At 41.3% G+C, this 20,143-nt stretch overlaps 1 protein-coding gene across 3 annotated transcripts; it reads right to left on the bottom strand.

Moving 5' to 3' along the window:
• Positions 1-509: 509 nt before the first annotated feature.
• RBL2 (RB transcriptional corepressor like 2) lies at positions 510-18,056 on the bottom strand. 3 transcript variants are annotated; one of them, XM_087940693.1, is made up of 22 exons: positions 17,589-18,056; positions 15,974-16,104; positions 15,085-15,285; positions 14,367-14,431; positions 12,627-12,755; positions 12,058-12,218; positions 11,894-11,958; positions 11,524-11,710; positions 10,555-10,721; positions 10,053-10,162; positions 9,094-9,197; positions 8,033-8,170; positions 7,343-7,507; positions 7,085-7,196; positions 6,236-6,511; positions 5,622-5,881; positions 4,367-4,543; positions 4,191-4,262; positions 3,623-3,725; positions 2,884-3,089; positions 2,201-2,365; positions 510-1,573 (listed from the first exon to the last, which is right to left on the bottom strand). In XM_087940693.1, exons 3-22 carry the CDS (start codon positions 15,261-15,263, stop codon positions 1,406-1,408), a joined length of 3,009 nt encoding a protein of 1,002 aa, XP_087796819.1. In that variant the 5' UTR covers positions 15,264-15,285; positions 15,974-16,104; positions 17,589-18,056; the 3' UTR covers positions 510-1,405. The 3 variants fall into 3 exon arrangements, with proteins under 3 accessions (XP_087796819.1, XP_087796817.1, XP_087796818.1); XM_087940691.1 differs by having other exon boundaries at positions 17,563-18,043; XM_087940692.1 differs by lacking the exons at positions 15,974-16,104; positions 17,589-18,056 and adding an exon at positions 16,136-16,335.
• Between the last annotated feature and the right edge of the window lie 2,087 nt (positions 18,057-20,143).

Here is a 20,143-nt window from a genome sequence, read left to right as displayed (position 1 = left end):
GCCCCAATACCATTTTTAATGGTATTCTCTACAGACTCAAATTTGTTCCCTTCATGGGGGGAAAAATTGAATTTTTCAGCATGTATTAGGAACCACGTGAAAACCGCAGTCCAAATTATGCAGAGTCTCCTAGGCTTAATCCATGGCATCCCTAAGACAGCTAGGAAATGGTCTTATTGCATGCTAGTGAGCCATTGTGATCACAAGTACACTAGATGGTGGGCCTGTTTTTCAATAAGAACAGATCTTTCTTCTACATCATCCTTCCTGACCTCCATTTTAAGCAGTTAAAGATTCCAATGGACCAAACAGCTGCAGTGATAATCCAGGACAATCCAAAAGGTTTTCCTCAGTTTGAAAAAGACCAGTGGCAAGACAAAACCAACTGCTATGATAAAGCTAAGAAACAGGGAAGGCTGACAGTCCGACCTTAAAATATGAATACGTGGGAGTTCGCTATGACGACTGTGCGCTTCCAGAATAAATAAATTCAAGCAGTTTAACACAGCTTTTCATCTTAGGGTTTGCTATTTAAAATATATATATATATATATATTTTCCAAAGTGCCATTGTCAAGGTTGCAAAACTAATTTGCATCTGAGAACTAGTGAAGTGCTGCTACCTGCTGATAGGCGCTGACTTGAAACATTGCACAGCTAAAATACAATAAAAGTGTGGTATATATACACAATATTCCCATATCACCCCAAGGGCAAAGAAGGAGAAGAGGAAGAGAGAAGAGAAAGAAGAGAAGAGAAGAAGGGAAGGGAAGGGAAGGTTTAAGTCCTCTAATCGCCTCCATTTCAATTTCTGGTCTGTCTCCAGTGTGCTTTAACTACTGCCTGACAAACATTCCAGAATCTTCACTCCTAATTTAAAAGAAAGGTTCACAGCAGTTCTGAACTGGGTCAGATAATTAGCCACAGAGCTGATTCCATCACTGCTGACTGCCACATTTCCAAATGCGATTAAAATACTGCAGATTCTAAACATGACACCGGATCAGATCGCTCAAAAAAAGAAAAAAGAAAAGAAAGGTTAATGGACTAATGTAAAAATACTTCGTCTTCCAGTTCTGAGATTAAAACCAATCCCTTCTACCGAATAAATTAAAAAAAGAAAAAGAAAAAAGAAGAGGTAAACCAGATCCATCGGCGCTTTATGAGGGCGGAAGTGATGCTTCTGCTCAAACTTCCCCGATTGCCTTTGAGCAGAAGGCAGTCCGTGGTTCCGTAAGCAGAGGACTCCTCTTTGGATGTCAGGAGTGCCTCCCCCCCACAAAAAAAAGTGCCTTGGGAGATGTGGAAGTCGCAGGTTCTATTATTACTGGTCAAATGTTAAAAGACAGCCCAGATGGCAATATTTTTTTTTTAAAAAAAATCAATCCTCGGTTAGTCTTTGACGTCAGTGAGAGCCCCGGTCGTTGGCTACATCTTGCAACCTTCTTAGAAGGGCCGTGTGGTTTTCTGGACACATGCGCTTGGCTGGCGATTCGGCCCCCTCTTCTAAGACGATGCTTCTCTTTTTCGAGGTCTCCCCCGTTCTGATCATGCTGTTAATCTCTTCAAGCCTCTGAAACGTGCAATGAGCAAGAAAAACTGGTCATTTTTTTCTTTTATCCCCCTGAATATCCAGCTGCAAAGATTAATCTCTTCACTGCTCATTTAAACGACTGACATCGCGTTGAACTTCTTGTAATCCCCTTAAGCAACATGGCTGAGGTTGCTTCAGTTCCCTCCTCTGTAAATTAATATTTCAAGATTACATCTCAAATCCTCACCGTTCGAATAATAGCTTTTTTTAAAAAAAAAAACCATTGGTTTCATTTTTAAAGAGGCTCCAGTCAACATTCATCCTAACAAATACCGCTTTGGAAAAACATTAAACGCTTGAATAATACGACTGGGAAACAAAGCTTTACATTTTATCTTCCAAGGATTTTTTTCCCTTTCTCTCTCCCTCTGCCATATAAATAATGATATTCACTAACAGATCTAGTCAGCCACAAATATATATATATATATATATATATATATATATATATATATATATATATATATATATATATATATATATATATATATATATATATATAAAAGATACATACGGCTTGCTAAATCATGTAGTTACTGATTTATTAAAGTGACATATAAGATTTCAAAATACTTAATGGGTAGCAGTACCACTGAGCAATCTTACCTTTGATGGGCTGCTGCTGAAATAGTAGAATATTTTCTCACGCCGAGAGACTGCGCACTCATTTTTGTGGGGGGAAATGTAAATTGGGTGGTTTTGAGACAGTTGGATTCGGCGTGGAGAGCCACTTCTCACAAACGGAAATGGAGACAAGGGAGGAACATCAGTCTGATGCAGGGGAGGGATAAAATATAGGTACAGTTAACAAGGAAGCACAAAAAAAAGAAAGGAAAATGAAACACATTTGGCAACTTGAAGCACCACAACACATCCACTTAGTTGTTTTTTTTTTTTACATTAATGGTCCTGAGCAATTTGTGGAAATTATGAGAATTGTGACAAGTTTTCAGAGTTATCAGCTTCTAAAATTTAGCCTATAAGACACAAGAATTCCTTGGGACAAATATAAGATGGTTCCATTTTGTTGTAAGGTTGTTTATTCGCCTTAAGAGATTTATTTGCAATGCACTTAGATTTAAAAGAGTTTTTCTTATTATTTCCAGTTTCTGCCCAAATTGCAAGTCAATATCCATGCACGCCCCCCAAAATAGATTATTGTTTTTATTTTTTTAAAAATAGCAAAATACTGTAATGGTAGGACAACCTGAGTAACTCCAGTTGATAATCAGACAGATAGTAGCTTAGCTATTCTGAAGAAGGGTGGCAGGGGGAAAGGCGTTACTTACTCCTTTGGCCGAGGAGTACTTCAGGGCGAAGTCTTTAATCCGGTCTGTGTAGACATTATTATAAAACTGAATCAGGTCTCCATGCTCCTCTTCCTCAGTGTCGCTGCTGGCTCCCGTCAGCCGCGTTGGTGTCGGAGGAGCGCTACTAGGCTGCGGGACAGGCAGGGTGCTACTCGATCTCATGACTGGGCTGGAATCTCGGCTGGCTGCAAAGACAGATTGTGATTCACTGGATCGGACAGTTTTATGAAACCACTGGCTAAGTCTAGTTGTCAGGGTTCCAAGTAATACACTCATAGCAAACAGAACTCTTGAAGCAGGTAGGTTCCTCTAAGAACAGCTTTATTGGATAGATCATATTGGCACAGGCTGGTGAAAACCGACTGAATATTCCCGCGGGTTTCTCCTCATTCGTGAAAGTTTTCCCCCTTTCCCAAACAAACAGTCATATGGTCCAATCGAGGTTCTGTTCAGTTGCTTGGTAACTTCACTCCTCCTCTCTTCAGCCACCTGTTGGAATGTCCTTGGCTCCCAGGGGAAAGCATCCTGTTTTGGCTACAAACCCCCAGCTATCTCCATTTCCTCCTCCCTAACTCTCATCTCCGTTGTGGCAACACTGACGCCTCAAAGATGGCCTCAGTCAGGCCGACTTCAGAGTGGACACTAGTAAGTTAAGGCACCAGGCTAGAAAGTGGGAGACCTTTTTAGTTCTAGTCTTCGACTTACTACATTCACTTACTTTGGTCCTTATTTTTCTCCGCTGGGGAATTCTGCGGATGGTTTGTATCGTTGGTGCCAGAATTTCTCCGTCTTCTGCCTTTAATCAATACACTGCGGTACACCTTTAAAAAAAGGCAAAATTATTTCAGAAGAGAAAATGATAATCGTTTTATACCAGGGCCTTTTTTATAACTAGGTAGGACTGGACAGATATGACTTCCTTGAATCAAATTGGGTGCTAATCTTGAAGACTACGTCACTATCTGGAATTTTCCCCTTAAGGCTGAACTAAAACAGCTGATTGAAGAAAACGAACTCAATAAAAAAAACACAATTGAATGTAGAGCGGGAGGCTTTTGCCTCACAATCAGGAGGCTGTGAGTTCGATCCTTAGGTAGAGGCAGATATTTCTGTCTCTGGGCACATTGAGAATGTATCTGCTGAAAAAAACTCCACACTGAGAACAGGAAGGGCATCCGGCCAGTAAACACTCAGCTCCATTCAGTTGCCCAGACTCCACCCTACAAGGGATTATGGGGTCATTAAAAGAAAATGACTGAATACAGGAACAAAGGAAATGTTCTCACGTGGCTTTTGGCCTGGGGCTGCATTCGATAGCAGCGCATGATGTTTTGAAATGAGGTGTCTTCTTTGGTAACCTGGAACAGAAGGCATCCATTAGCTGACAAATATTAGTACTTTAATTAACGCTAGGTTTTTTTTTTTTAATCTTCCAAGTTAAATGAAATTGGTGAAACTTTACCTTTGCAATGACGTAAATAGCACACATTAACAGCTGGTCTAGATGTCGGTCCATCATGAGCTCCGAGCATTGCACCAGTGAAAATTCAAAACAGGTCCAGATTTTCTTCCTCAGCTCGTCAGAAATATCCAGCCTGATACAGAGATCCCGCAGACGAACGCTTGCTAAATAAAATACCTGTTGGAAGCCAGAAAACACCATCAGAGCTAGAAGAGATACGATACCATCACTCTGCTAAACAAATAATTCTCTCAACACCGTCCAACTATTTACAAAGTCTGCACTACTATTACTATTAACCTTCTCATCATTCCTTATCACCCATCCCCTCCCACTTGTGACTGTATGACTGTAACTCTGTCGCCTGTATACTTACGATTTATACTGACTGTTTCCTAGTATGATTTGATTGCTTACTGTACCCTATGACTATTATTAAGTGTTGTACCTTATGATTCTTGACTCTTGATGAATGCATCTGTTCTATTCTATTCTATTCTATTCTATTCTATTCTATTCTATTCTATTCTATTCTATTCTATTCTATTCTATTCTATTTCTACTCTACTCATAGAATGACATTTTTCGCATCCGGATGAAAAAGCAAATTATGAAAATGCTTCACAAGAGTACAGCATTCGGGAAAAAACAGGGAAAGGAGTTTTCCTTGCAAAACACGCCACATTCTTTGATTTATTTGTATCAATAGAAGAGAATATTTTTGGCTCAGGATTCAACTGTGGGATCCTGGGTGCTCTCTGAGCTTGACATTTTTCTTGCAGATGTTTCATTACCAAGCTAGGTAACACCATCAATGATAGTAAGGAATGAGGTTTGCTCTCATTTTAGGTGCTAGTGGCTTGCTCTGTCAATGTTGGTGGGAATGGACTTGATAGTTTCTTGATTGGGTTCGTGATATTTATTTTAATTTATTACTTTACTACCTCACCTTTATTTATACATATAACTCAAGGAAGCAAACATACCTAACACTCTTTCCTTCTCCTCCTCCTGCTTTCCCTACAAGAACCACCCTGTGAGGTGGGTTGGAAGGAGAGAGAATGACTAGCTCAATGTCATCCAGCTTGCTTTCATGCCTATGGCAGGACTACAACTCACAGTCTCCTGGTGATTGGACCAAACTCGCCTAGCTGGCTTGCCAGCCTAAGATGGGGTTAGAACTCCCCGTCTCCTGGATTCTAAGCCAATACCTGAACCACGACAGCAACCTTTTTCTTCGCCGGGGTCCATGTACCTTTCTAAAGAAGAGAGAGAGTGAGCCAGCTTTTCGGGATCTGCTGCCACCACTGCTGATCAGCTGCTGCTTTTGTCGCCGTTCTCCAGGATGGGCCACCTGCTGGAGCTGGCCTTGCAACTGAAGGGTTGGGCCAGTCATCGGCTGAGAACTCAGCGTGCCAGCCAGGGTCTGTGCACTGAGAGGGGGGATGGAATTAGCCTGTCCGCCAACGACCTGGACCGGAATGAATGTTATGCCCCCATTTTCATTGGCAATGCCTGTCAAAGGAAGTGGGAAAATATATATATATCAGACCTGGGAAGGATGGAAGGCTGAGTCAACCTTGAGCCTGGTGAGATTCGAACTGCCACATTGCAGGCAGCCAGCAAGCAGCAGACGTAGCCTGCAGTACTGCACTCTAATCACCGCGCCATTGTGGCTTTTACATCACTTTATTGTTTGTATGCACACTGAGAGCTTATGCACCGGAGACAAATTCCTTGTGTGCCCAATCACGCTTGGCCAACAAAGAGCAGTCTGCCTTCTTGATGTTAACAGGGTGCTTCTTTAGGCACTGGCCATACACCGTTTAAGGAAGCCCTATTTCTCACCTGTGCGTTGATCCACCTTACCTTGCACAGGTATGGTAACTGTCTGTCCGTTATTGGCAGTCACTGTGGCGGTTGCCACAGTGACCAAAGTCTGCCCAGGCACTGGAGTGACAGGGATGGTATCGGAGGAGACGTTCTGTACAGGCACGGTGCTGATCATGGGCGGCTGGGCAACCCTCACGGGCGTCCGAGGGGCCTCCCCCGAGATGTCGTTGTCAACGAACAGCCTTCTTCTGGTAGGGTTGCTGGTTGGAGAACTGTACCGTTCGTAGAGGGTGGTCGGGGAGAACGAAATGCCTGCAGAGGTCCAAGAAAGACGGGGTCACAGAAGGGAGACAGCAAGTGGAAGTAGCTTCCTGAGACTTATGGCCACTTTCTAACTTAGCTCAGATGCCACAACATCAAAAAGATGTGGTGGTTTTTTTGTTTTTGTTTTTATATACAGAAAAACATTTGCAGTCATATGACTGCAGAATGCCACAGTAGGTTATAAACTGACTTGCTGGACATGCAGCCACAGGACCACAGAGGGATCGGTGGGGGAGAGAGAGATTTATAACGTCTGGGGGTGTTTTATGAGCCATAAAGTAGCTATTCCGTGGTCATTGTACATTTGAAGAGTTGTAAAACGGATGGCTATTGCGTGAGGTCTCCCTTATCCAAGGGGGTGGGCCTGGGTCTTCCTCGGAAGGCTCGGCTGGACTGTGCCCTTCCCCAGTTTCCTCCACAGCCACTGGAGCCACACTCCCCCTCCCTTGCAGCTGCTCGACCTCCCCCTCAGAATCAGATTCCAACAGGGGCATGACACAGCCTTCAGAATCTGCCATTTCTGCTCTACCACCCATCTTTTCTAGATTTGGGAAGCCTTACCCTTCCCCTGTGTTCCAGTTTCCGCACGGACTTCATTTAATCTCCTCGGAGTTAAAGGGGAACCAGCCACGCTGTTGCCATTTGATCTTTCAAAATATTGAGGTGGCATCACCTAAAAGCACAACGTATTTCATCACAGTATGTAGGTGTTTCGGCTGCCAAAGAATCCCCATTGCTCCCCATTGCACTTGGGACATTTCTAGCAAGAGTCTTTGTACAAGTCCCAAAGGAACAAAAGGAAAGAACTTTGTCTTTTACCTCTTCGCAGGTAGGGACCTTATTTTCATTTTCTTTTATTTTATCCCAGAGGGGAGATTCCGTCTTCCACGCCAGGCTCTCTAAAATCTGCTCTTCAATGTGATTGAGATGCTTCACCACCTCTCTGCAGAGGCCATCTTCTGCTCGGATCAGGATCTCGATTACCTGCAATATATCAAATCAAATCTTTATTAGGGACAAGGATCAGCAATAAAGATGAGTGGTCCGGTGGCCTAGAGGTGGAGCTCTCGCCTCACAATCAGGAGGCTGTGAGTTCGATTCTAGGTAGAGGCAGATATTTCTCTCTGGGCACGATGAGGATATATCTGCTGAATATAACTCCACGCTGACAACAGGAAGGGCATCCGGCCAGTAAACACTCAGCTCTTCAGTTGCTCAGTTGTTTGAGGGCGGGGTCAAACACATCATCATCAGTGTGGAATCTCTAAGCCCTGTAAGAGCCCTAAGTCCAGCCTCCCTTGAAGAGAGTTGACTCTTATCTGATGCCAATTTTCCTTGACTGTTAGTAGATCAGGTAGCACGGAATAAACTTGTAGTAGTTTTCAATGCCACCCTGGCTCCTGATTTCTCGTGCCCGACACATGCCACCCTACGACTGTTTCCATTGTCTGTGCCTTTAACAGCAATCACCTTAATTTGTTGCAGCACTCCACGTGAAAAAGGGCTTACCTTATAAAAGTGGAAGGCAGGAACATCAAAAACATCCGTGATGAACGGGAAACTATCCGCTGTCTTGTAGGAGTAAATAATTATTTCAAGGCAGCAGGCCATGAGAGACCTATGAAAGACATCGTGCTCCACGATGGCCTAGATTAGATAATAATTTTTTTTTAAAGTTCAGTACGAAAATCAGATATTTGTTGCTTGCTAACATGAAAAGGTAAAGGTTCCCCTTACACATATGTGTTAATAGTTTCTGGCTCCAGGGGGTGGTGCTCATCTCCGCTACAAAGCTGAAGAGCCAGCACTATCCCAAGACATCTCCGTGGTCCTGTGGCCGGCATGGCTAAACGCCAAAGGCGCACGGAACGCTGTTTCCTTCCCACCAAAGGGGTCCCTATTTTTCTACTTGCATTTTTCCCTGCTTTCGAACTGCTAGGTTGGCAGAAGCCGGGACAAGTAACGGGAGCTCACTCCGTTACGCGGCGCTAGGGATTCAAACCGCTGAACTGAGACGTTTCTGATCGACAAGCTCAAGCATCTTAGCCACTGAGCTACTGCATCCCTTTTTGCTAACATTATCATGTGCCTAAATCGCCAAGCGGATAGGTTGTTTTAAAATGCACTTGCGATGCTACCCGTCCGTTAAGAAACGTATACAAAGCGGACTTAAGTGGGTGGAGAAACACAGAAGAAGCTAAGCAAAACGCCCTGTTTACATATTGGGGCATCCTAAGCCTTGTGATGATCAGGGTGTATCTTTTCTAAGTTTCTTTCTCTGCACGTTTTTCAGCTGTGGGCTCCTGGACTTTTATCTCATTGTTCACTAAGCAGAATCTCTCATTCTCATCTCCATCACGGTTAAATCACGGTGGCTCACTTGATATTATATCCCTTTGTCAAATTATCGTGTTAGTTGAAAGCTTTGAAGGCTGAATGTATGGTTAAGTATCAGATTCTGATCAGTTTTGCGTCTTAACTCAGGGTTCCATGTTGCATTTTCCTGTAGATTCCATCAGTTTCTTTTTTTTTAAAGAGAACATTTATGCCAATCACTGAACTATACTTACAGATAAGTCAGCGTCTTCCAGTCTTTTTTTTTCTTGCTTTAGGACAGATTCCAAAACTTTATAATACAGGACCTCAGCGAGACGGAAGTGTTTACCCACAAGATCTGAAATAATCGTGTAATATAAAATAAGCACTGTTTACTCATAATAAAATTAAAAAGAAAAAAACAAAATGGAAACTTTCAGGGGTTATTAACTACCAGTAAAATAATCATTAAACACACCCACACCCACACATGGATCCCTTCTCCCTCAGAACTGGTTTCTTGATTTTAAATATGAACGATTTTAAGGTCTCTTGAAATGAATATTAATCGATTTAGAATGAGCTTGTAAAAAACAGAATTCCTATTATTCATCACACCTCATATACCCTAAGAAAGAAATAATATTGTAAGCTGCCCAGAGTTACCCTGTGCTAAGTTGTGCAGCCAATTCATTGAATAAATCATAATAAATGATCATTCTTATATTGTGCTTAGATGGAAGAATATACCAAGTAAAAATGTTAAATTAAATACTTAGTTTAATATTAAAACTAGAGTCTTTGGGGAACACTAAACAGAGCAAATAGGCTTTGTCAGAGAGTTTGCAGCGTGACTAGTATTGTGAGACAATCCAGGAGCAAAACACAGCACAGAGAGGCTTTGTCTTTAACAGTGGTTTATAAACGAGACTGCTACCTACATACATATATGTGGTAGGCACATACCAGGCAAGCAATCAGTCTTCGTTACTCTGCAGGGAGACAGAACAGGAGGAGAGAGAGAGATGCCCTCTCATGGCCACCCTTATATAGACAGCTTCTTAAAGTGGCAATACCCTACTGACTCAACCTCAGTCTTAAAGTGGCAATACCCTGCTGACTCATTCTCACTGCATCAGCATTTACAACAGCCTTACAACAGCTGGTCAGCTATTAAATCTCCAATACCTTGACATGCTTTTAACACACTCACCTTTGGGGAAATTCCCAGATTCTCCAAAAGATGGTGCCTTTTGCGAATAAATTTCATACATTTCTTTCACTCTATTGGCAATAGACTGAGAAGGATCCCTGGAACACCCCCTGCCAATGAACGAGTGAATAATGTAGATTTGCCATTTTTGAAAGAAAACATCTTTGTGTGTATGTAGTTTTATACAGGGGGCTTTTAAAAAGAGTGCCATTGTTTTTATCTAACCATTTATCACTAAAAAATTGAAACCTGTGCTTAGTCTCAAAAGTTTAACTTCGTATGATGGTGCAAGGTTCACAAATGGATTTATTGCACACTGAATATCACTAAAGAACACAGTCCATTTTGGGGTTGTTGTTTTTTTAAAGCATATAAAATCACATGGAATTCTTAAAAAGAGTGCCACTTCACCAACTAAATCCTGTTTAAATTTCATCTGTCTGCCTAAATTTGACCACGTAGCCACCAATTTGAGAAGTGCAAGGAAGAGGATTGTACTGACCTCAGAATTTGCTCCAGATTCTCACTAGGGGCATTCTTCAGCCCTGCCAACATTGTGTGAAGCCGTGTCAAGCAGTGGGTTGCGATGGAAATGGGGCTCAAGTAAGGATCGCTATCCTTGATGTATTTCCGGCCAGTGAGAGGTGTAGATATTCTGAAAGATTTTGTCTAATCAAAAGATACAAAGATGAAAGACATTTCAAGAAAGTTCCTGTACTTTCAACTAAAATTTTGGATTCAGAAAATCACCTTCATCAACTCCTTCTCTGGACTGAACTCTGCCTCTTCTTCTAACCCATAGTCTCCCTATTAAGATATCTATACAGAACAATGCCCCTATAAAATGCATAAGAAAAAGAACAAATACAGGGTCAGAGATAAACTGTTGGCATTTTTCTTATAATCTGGGGTGAAATGGGGCACTACAATTGCTTTAAAGCGACACAGCAATTAATCGACAGACCAGTAGCTCTTAATCAGGATGTGAGACTGAGAAGTGATACGTATGGTAAGTTAATTAAACTTGGAGGGATCTTTGGTGCTATTTTCTCGCAGACATTCCTGGGTAACGGCAACAGGAAAATACCTAGTTTGGGTATTTTGGAAAACAAGCAAGCTCAGAGAGCAACCAGGATGCCTCATATCAACCCTGAGCTACAAAGACACTCCTTTGTAAGTAAATGTATGTATGCATGGAAACCACCAAGCTCAGAGAGCACCAAGGACTTCTCATTTCAACCCTGAGCTACCAAGGTTTCCCTTTATTGGTAATTAAACTTTAAATTTTAATAACCTATGTTAAATGAAATAATGGAACGTTTGTCCACAGGTAAACATCCTCCTTAGAATAAGGGAGTTATTTTTTTCATTCTGTCCCCTTGGATAGGACCTAGACTCTACATCTGATGGAACTTGAAATAAGGCTGAGCATCACGGAACTAACTTCAGACCAGACTGTGTTTAGACTCACCCGTTCAAAGTGCTCCTGCAGATTGTATTTCATTTGTACCCTTTCGGCGGTTTCCATCTCTGAAGCTGTGCTTAAACATCTTCGCAGGGTTCCGATTTCCTCGTCGGCGTCTTCTCCAAGAAAGATCCTCTCATCTAGATTTCCAACTGACAATATGTATTCCTCGTAGGCCTTGTTGATGGCCTTACTGGAATGAAGCATGGAAGAGAGGCAAGGGCAGATCGAAGTGCAAATGCTTGCAAACGGATCGCTAAACATTTTTATAAGCTTTCATAAAGTTATGATGCCCAACTGAATGGCAGACTAGTGGATCCTTTAGTACCCAGTAAATCCTGAAATTATACTATACTACTTGTTTTATGGTACTTACAAGCTTTCTGCAAAGTTTCCAGGATCCAAAAAACCTGTCAGGTTCTCCTCTTTTCCTTTTAAAATCTACAGGGAAAAAAAAAAGGAATTGAAGTTACAGTAACTGTCAATAATGGACCAGTAGCGGTTCTGAAGACCAGTTAGAATCGTTATCCAATGACATACCTTTTTCTCAAAGAGTTTTTTCACATAGGGTTTCCAAAAATGTTCTTTGATTCCCTTGGCTTCCAAAACCAGGCCATCGTGCAAGGAGCAGAGTTTTTCAATGATGCAAGGGGCTTCAGACAAGAGCTTAAAATCCTTACTGTAAAAATCTTCAGGCAGCCCTTTGTAATGGTTAAGTGGGAAGGGGGGTGAGAGAAAGAGAAATAAAGAACATTTTTTTCTACTTTCCTAAATGGACAGATGGGAAAGAAAAAAAACCCCAACCCTCACATAATCCATTTCCTTTTGTATGTAAGATCTGTTATTCATATAAAAGTATGAAACGATCTTCTTGCTCTTCAATTATCACCAAGTCAATTTTGTTTTCTCTTAGTTAGGTATGAATAGGAATAATTTTCCTTTATGGCATACTATGATTTTCTATGGTAAACTTTTAATAAATGACCAGATATCACAAGAAAGCAAATGGGGGAATTGTTTAACACAATATTTATACAGCATTTTGATAGCCCTGTTTTAAGGTTTAAATTAATTAAAAATAAATAATAATAAAAACGTATTACATTTACCCTTAAAACTTGGATTCAGAATCTCCTTACGATTTGGGCACTGCAAAGAATTCCCATAAACTAGATCAAGGACACACAGTAACAGATGGTATGAATTTACCAAATCATCACTGATCATAGGGAAATTGCCTGTGAGAGTCAATATAGAAACAGATAATAGAATTCAGCAGAAATTTATTTATTTTTAACCTAAATTAATAAATTTATATACCACATTCTGTAACAAAAACCAGATGCAATCTTGAGAACATATGCCTACATATCAATTAAATCAATTCTTTAGTTTGTGGTTTGTTTCAGACTTGCTGTAAACATTAAAATGCTAGGATGATATGATGAAATGCACAAATATTCAGTTATGCACGGATTTTGATATATGCGGGAAGAGCATTAATACAGTACATTTGAACAAAGCCGTATTCTGTAAGAATTATTTTCTTTTAACAAAGGTTAAACATCAGAGAGTAATGTTTCAAAGCTTCAAATGAAGTCTTTAACTCCTTGTGAATTTATTTCCACTTAAAATAAATAGGCAAATTAAAATATCATATCTATTTAACAATGGTTTCAAATAGCATGTGCTATAAATTTAGACAAGTGGAAGATAACGTATTATTTAAAAAGGGGAAAACTAAGAATACAAAATTAATAGCCATTGTTGCTTAAAAATCAGTTTATGGGATGTTAGCATTTGTCCTACGGCGTTCCTTCGTGGGGAAAGCAGCCTGAATTACAAGCAGGAAGGGCATCTGCAGATTTTCCACGCAGGAAAAAGAAACCTATGATGCCTATGAAAGCCTATCACTCAAACAAGCCCAAACTTGCCCTTTGAAATGTGGGTTGTTATGATAAAGAGAGCAGAAACCACTTCTTCCAGCAAAAAGAAACAGAAACAAGTTGTGTCGGTGTGTATTTTGAGTTCCTGGGCTTACAAGTAACATAAATCATTTCTCTCAATTTTTTTTTAATGAACTGCGTATTTATAAGGTGGGGTTGTGTTGTATATTGTATTGTATTGTTGCATTGTATTGTAAACAGACAAAAAGTTAGTTCCATACTTCTCACTGACAGAAACCTCTCTCATAATTTTTTTGCGTGGGTCAATGCTGACTTCTGGCAATTCTCTTAATATTGTTTAGCAGATGGAATTTCTTTCTTAACTGAAGGAAAAAAATTTTCTAATTGTGCATTGAGATGTTGTGTTCAACACAATTGGAACATCGTATTTCACTGGTAGGAACTTTAACAAAACCTTACTGGATTGGTTTTTTTTTTGTTTGTTTCAAAGATATTTAAATAAAAGGCTTGAAATTGTAAAGTGAGGTTTTTATGCTTAAAACTTCCAGAGAACTGCTTTGCAATATTATGTGATGTGCTCGTTTTCTAATACTTACCATTAAAAACTTGGAAAAAAGTCCACAGAATATTTATTCTGCATACATAGGGATATAAAGTGCAATTTTGTCAGCATAACAATTTGTAACTGGTGTAAGCATGTTCTATGAAATCATAGAAACATTTTAAACTGAAGAAGCCTGTGCTCATAATAAAAATAAAATTGAGATGCTTATTTAACACTAAAAGGGTCTTTTACTAAACTATCAAATCTATGTATCAATCCTATTCCAAAATATGCCCTGTCCCGATCTTTCTGAAAGCAAGACAGAAATATAATGGGCTGGTTGTTACCCAGCATCTTTTGTCTTCTTAAATGAAAAAACAAACAAGCCACATTCTTACCTTTTGCATAAACAAAGAGGACCCAGCAAAACTGGAAAACTTCAGAGACAGTGCAAGGTTGCCTCCTTTTTAGAAATGTAGCCATGAAAAAAGAAACAAATGCATTATGTTTCAATTATCTAATAAGATGTCACAAAATGTACACCCCAGAAGCTGTTTGTTTATATACATTTAGGCTGGACCACAGAAGTGGCATACATGCATATTTCCTCTTTAATTTGACAGCCTGGAATCTTTAGGCTAAGAAAAAAAATGAACTATTTCTGCAGATATTATGCATTTATTAAATAAAGCAATGATAATAGGCTCTTGGTGAGCATATGATACCTTATCAGTTACAAGCCTAGTAAGCAGTGATCAGTAGAAATACGAATTAGTATAGATTAACTCAGCAAGGACATTTCCTAAGAAAACAGTTATAAAGGAGACACAGACTATGAATTGCTAACATAATATAAATATTCCAAATCAGAAAGAACCAGTTTGAAGCTGAAGCTGAAACAACGTCCTAAAACTGTAACTTTTGGAATATGTCAAGGAAACACGGGTGGTCCTCCATTTATGACCACGATTGAACTTGGGTTGCTGAATGAATGGTCATAAGTCAAGGACTACCTGAACTTTAATCAGCCTCAAATAGTTCATAAAGACTCACACTTGAAGAACAAGGCATGAACTCTCCTTGGGAGAATTCTGAGTTAACAACATGAATACCTGCCTTTGTTTTCTCCCTCTGGGCTGTCGTGGTTGGTCATCTTGTGGGTACTTGAAAATATCCTGAAAAATGGGTTCATACTTCTTAAAAATTACAGCAGAAACTGTAAAGTTTCTTTCTAATCTTGTGGTACGTTCTCTGAACTGGGAGGGTAGGTCTGCCATATCTTCCCATTTCTTCATCTTGTTAAAAAACTCTATCAAACTGAAGACATTTGCGAGGGTCAGAAATTTAAATTTAAGCAACGTTTACATTCCAAAACATTTTGTTGAACACCGATTTTAATTTACATAACTCCACACGTCTTATTACTTCTGCTGAACACAAATAAGGGTACAGACAGCCTTCCTCGACTCCCAAGAGTTCATTTAGTAACCGTTCAAAGTTACAACAGCACTGAAAAAAAAGTGAAGTTATGTCCATTTTTCCCACTTACAACCACTGCAGCATCCTAACGTCACGTGATCAAAAGTCACTCTTGGCAACTGACTCATTGCAGTGTCCTGGGACCATGTGATCCCGTTTTGTGACCTTCTGAGAAGACAAGTCAACGGGGAAGCCAGAATCACTTAACGACCGTATTACTAACTCAAGAACTGCAGTGATTCACTTAACTGTTGCAAGAGGGATTGTAAAATGGGCCAAGATTCATTTAACAACTGTCTCACTTAGCAACAGGAATACTGGGCTCAATTGCAGTTGTAAGTCGAGGACTACCTGCATGTGATCAAGGTGCTCTCTAACCACCAGGAAGTGTGCGTTAAGGTATGACAAGGTTTCACTACTTAACTATAGCAATTTATGCATTAAAATAAAAATATAATGATCTACAGCAGACTTTCTAAACTTGATAATCTCAGCACACTTCATAACATTTTAGAAGAGAAGTTACCTTTGTCCTGAACAGCGCAGTATTCTGATTAAAGACACATAATTTCCTTCAACCGTCCCTCTGCTAACTGTTGGGACGGCTTTCCTGCAAGCCACATATAACGAACATGCTAACCAGTGCAGATCATTCCCCTGTTAATTGAAAACAGTAAAATAAATTCACCGGTCTCTGAAGTCATACAACGGCATGAAATTTGTTCTTGACTGAGAATTAGCTTCGTTAGTTAATTAGCTATTAGCTTATTAGAAACATCTTTTAAAAGTTTGCTTAGTTCAAAATAAACGATTATCATATTCTATTGGAAGAGGAAAGCTGATCCATGGAAATGTCTATGGAGACTCTAAGAAACGTCTTCAAAGAAAAACCAGAAAGTCCAGTTGCCTCTTGAAAAAAGCACCTCTGAGCCAGGGAAACAGAAAGTAACTAACTCATTGGCTATATAGAAACCGTGGTAGCTCCAGTTTACACAATCAGAAAGGATTTACAAGGCTCACATTCACATACGTGTACATTACTTTTGCAATAAGCAATCTGGTTTAAATCTATTGCAACAGAACTGATGTAATAGCCACTGAATGTCTCTAAATTCTACAATTATATTTTCAAAGGAAGTAAATATTTGAAATTTATGGTTGCTTAACGCATAGTTTTCTTTGTGTAATCTATGCTTTTCCACCGTGTGGTGTGTTATTCCTCTCTCGCTACTGAAAATTTATGTGCTGTATCAAAGTAACTTCAGGTTCAGAATAAAAGTCTGGATTAATTAACATTGTTCTAAGCTAAAAACAGTATACGACCTCTGAGAGACAGGTGGGGATTTCAGGAAGGTTACAAAATGACAGGCCATGACTTCAGGCAGCCCTTCCTACTGGTAAATTGCAGCGGCAATGCAGCCAACTCAAAAAAAACCCAAAATATTCATAGTGGTCTACCAAGAAATGTACTAGTTTTAGTTTCTTTACTCATTAAGTGGCCAAATATTGAGTGGCATTTACCGAACAGTATTAATCATTTAACTGTGATATGTAGTCTATCAACTTAATCCACCAAGCAGTGAGGAAACTCTTGCCTTTCGTATAAATCCAGTATTCAATTAGGCAAATAAGAGGCAAACAGCTTATTTCTGATCAGGTGCACCTTTTGATCAGGTGCATCTTTTTAATTTATATAAAATTAGAGTTTTCTGAATACATGACTGCAGATTATGTGCTTCCACAACTGGGTGCACGAACAGTGTATCACTGATTCGTAACTCCACCAAAGTTATTAGGTAAGCTTTAAAGCAGGGGTGTCCAACCTTGGCAACTTTAAGGCCTGTGGACTTCAACTCCCAGAATTCCTCAGCTGAGGAATTCTGGGAGTTGAAGTCCACAAGTCTTAAAGTTGCCAAGGTCGGACACCCCTGCTTTAAACCCACAGGCTAAAATCCATCCCTGCTCACTGATTAATTGCTTCTTTTTACGTCCTTCCTCTTTTCAACACCACAAGGGCGCTGCGAGGCTTTGCTGCCCCCTGGCGGTGGCCGCATGGACGGCCAGCTTGCCTTCTCCAGGCCCCGCCCCCTCCGCAGGCCCCGCCCCCAGCCCCACCTCCAGGGTGTAGTTCCTCCTCATACTCTGGTAGCTGAGCCAGGCCTCGGCTCGGGCTCGCTCGTCCATGTTCAGGCTGCTGCACAGCTCCTCGTAGCGCTGCCGGGTGGCTCGCTCCGCCTCGGCCGCCGCCGCCGCCGCCTCTTCCTCCTCCTCCTCTTCTTCTTCTTCTTCCTCCTGTTCCTCGTCCTTTTTTTCCTCAGCGTCGCGGGCAGCCGGGGCGGCCAAGGCCGGTGGCGCCTCGGCCTCAGCTGCGGGAGAGGCCGCGGAGACGGCGACGCCCCCTCCGGCCGCAGCCTGGCCGCTCTCCTCGCCGCCCAGCATCGCTTCTCTGAGGGGGAAAAAAAAAAAAAAGGAAGAGGCAGACGGGAGGATGGAGGGGAAGGGCTGGCGGCTCGCGCGTCTGCGCCTGCGCCGCGGCTTGTTTGTGTGCGTGCGGGGGAAGGGGGACAGCGCGGTTCCCGCCTCCTTCGTCGGTGACGGCTCCGCCTCTCGCGGCCTCTCCCATTGGGTGGGAGGAGAGACGTTCCAGCCAATCAAAGCGGTCCTGTTCAGTGGCGTTAGATGTTCAGAGGCGGGGAGTGGGAGGCCTTTGGGTCTCCCGGGGAATTCTGGGAGTTGAAGTCCAGGCTTCCTTCAAAGGAGTCCTTCAAAGGGGCTTTGGAATGAACGCCTCTTGTTACAAAACTTAATCGTGATTGGATGTTAGCCTGCAAGGGTTGGCCCCTCCCACACCTGCATCAGAAGCTGCTGGCACCTCTCGGAAGCCAATGCAGAACAATCATCCAGGTGAGGCTAAATCCACTTCCCCACCAAAGGATGCTATTACAGGTGATCTTTCATTTACAACAATTCATTTAGTGGTGTTCGAAGTTACGACGACACTAAAAAAAGTGAGATGGCCATTTTTCGCACTTATGACCATTGCAGCACCCCCAATGATTAACATTCCAATGCTTGACAACGGGTTCATATTTATGACCGTGTCCCGGGATCCTCTTTTGTGACCTGATAAAAGGCAATGGGAAAGCCAGATTCACTTAACGTTACTAAGTTAAACAATTGCAATGATCTCCTTAACAAATGAGGCAAGAAATGTTGTAAAATGGGCAAAACTCAACTAATGTCTCACTTAGCAACTTAAATTTTGAGCTCAATTGTGGTCATTGAGAGCTACCTGTATATTTAGACGTATTGAAAATACCTGCTAATGTTGTCCTCTACCTGGTGTACCACAAAAGTGAGATCAAGGTGCTTTATTTAATACAGAGATGGGAATATTTTGCCCCTCTGGGATGCAGTTCTGTAACAGATGATGCAAATATCTATAGTAGGCTTACATATTACACCTGTCTCGCCCTTGTCCTGAAATTGTGCTCCACGGAAGGAAACTGTGACTGAAGGAATCCTTGAGCAACATCATGATGTCCATTATAATCTAATTTTAATACAAGAAGTAAAGCTGCTTTTCCTAACATACAATATTCAGTAAATGTTCAGTCTCCCAGATATCCCTAACTTGGGAATTTTTCAGCCCCAGCGGATGTGGCCAGTGCCCATCCGGTTTTCATGATGGCTTAATTCTTTTCAACTTATTTCTGGACATTTTTTTGAGGCAAGTGTTCCCTGTAGCTAAATCTCAAGCGTGTAACTGGAAACTCACAGAACATACACCTTTTGAAGAGACCTGTCATGTATTTGCAACCCTGGTTTGTCAAAAACTTCCTCCAATAATTCATGGGTTGAAGAGATTTAATTCCCTCAAAATGAATGCAGAATTAATTACCGCATTGTCAATTTTTGTTAGGTTGTGACAACTAAGATGCATCACAAAAAGGTATTTTCTGTGATGATCCAAAAGGGCGTGGCACAAAAACACAGATAATCAGTAGGAGTCCCTTTATTAGCTCCACCTTTGCCCCCAGTGTCCTGGTTACCTTCTGGGTGGAGAAAAAGTCTCCCAGTCTCCTTTCAAGTCCAAAACGTGGTCAACAAAAACTAAGTCCAATCAAGGCAAAATGAGGTAATTAGTTCGGCAGGGCAGGAAAAATAATTCCAGATGTGAAGGCATGGTAATAACATGGTTGGGAAGATGCCAGGAACACAGATAAGCAAAGTCAACACAAAATAAACTCACATTTGCTCCCAGCAGCTGCCACACTCAGCATGCATTTCTTTTAAACTTCCCAGGTGTGGCTAATGAAGGGAATCAGGGCCCTTTCCTCCCCCGTAAGCCATGCAACCCACCCATGTTGCTCTCTTCTCCGTTCCTCCCTGTGTGCCCTAGGATGAAGAGGGGGTGGGCCTGGTTCTTCCTCTGAACTCCCTTGTTCTACTTCTTCCCTGCTCTGCCCAGCCGGACTTTGCCCTTGCCCAGTTTCCTCCACAGCCAACGGAGTCATACTCCCACTCCCTGTCAGCTGTTTGTCTTTCTCCTGGGATTCAGACTCCGACAGGGGCATGACATTTTCAATGTCCTGAGACCAACATCATGGGTTGTCAAAGAATATGTTTAATAAAAAATAATTAAACTTCCATTTGCTCTATAGAACATCATAGAAAGTAATTCAATAAATTACAA

Source organism: Pseudonaja textilis, chromosome 11 (assembly GCF_049901715.1).
Source record: "Pseudonaja textilis isolate UNSWEBS1 chromosome 11, rPseTex1.2, whole genome shotgun sequence".
Taxonomy (NCBI): Eukaryota; Metazoa; Chordata; class Lepidosauria; order Squamata; family Elapidae; genus Pseudonaja; species Pseudonaja textilis.
The sequence above is the reverse complement of the archived record's forward strand: the minus strand, read 5'-3'. Positions and strand labels throughout refer to the sequence as shown.

Coding starts and splice junctions, on each gene's coding strand:
- RBL2 (XM_087940691.1), bottom strand. CDS start 17,886: ATGCTGGGCGGCGAGGAGAGCGGCCAGGCTGCGGCCGGAGGGGGCGTC. Junction 8,171..9,093: donor TGGAAGACGCTGACTTATCT/GTAAGTATAGTT, acceptor TATCTAATCTAG/GCCATCGTGGAGCACGATGT. Junction 4,544..5,621: donor TCTCTCTCTTCTTTAGAAAG/GTACATGGACCC, acceptor GGCTTCCAACAG/GTATTTTATTTAGCAAGCGT.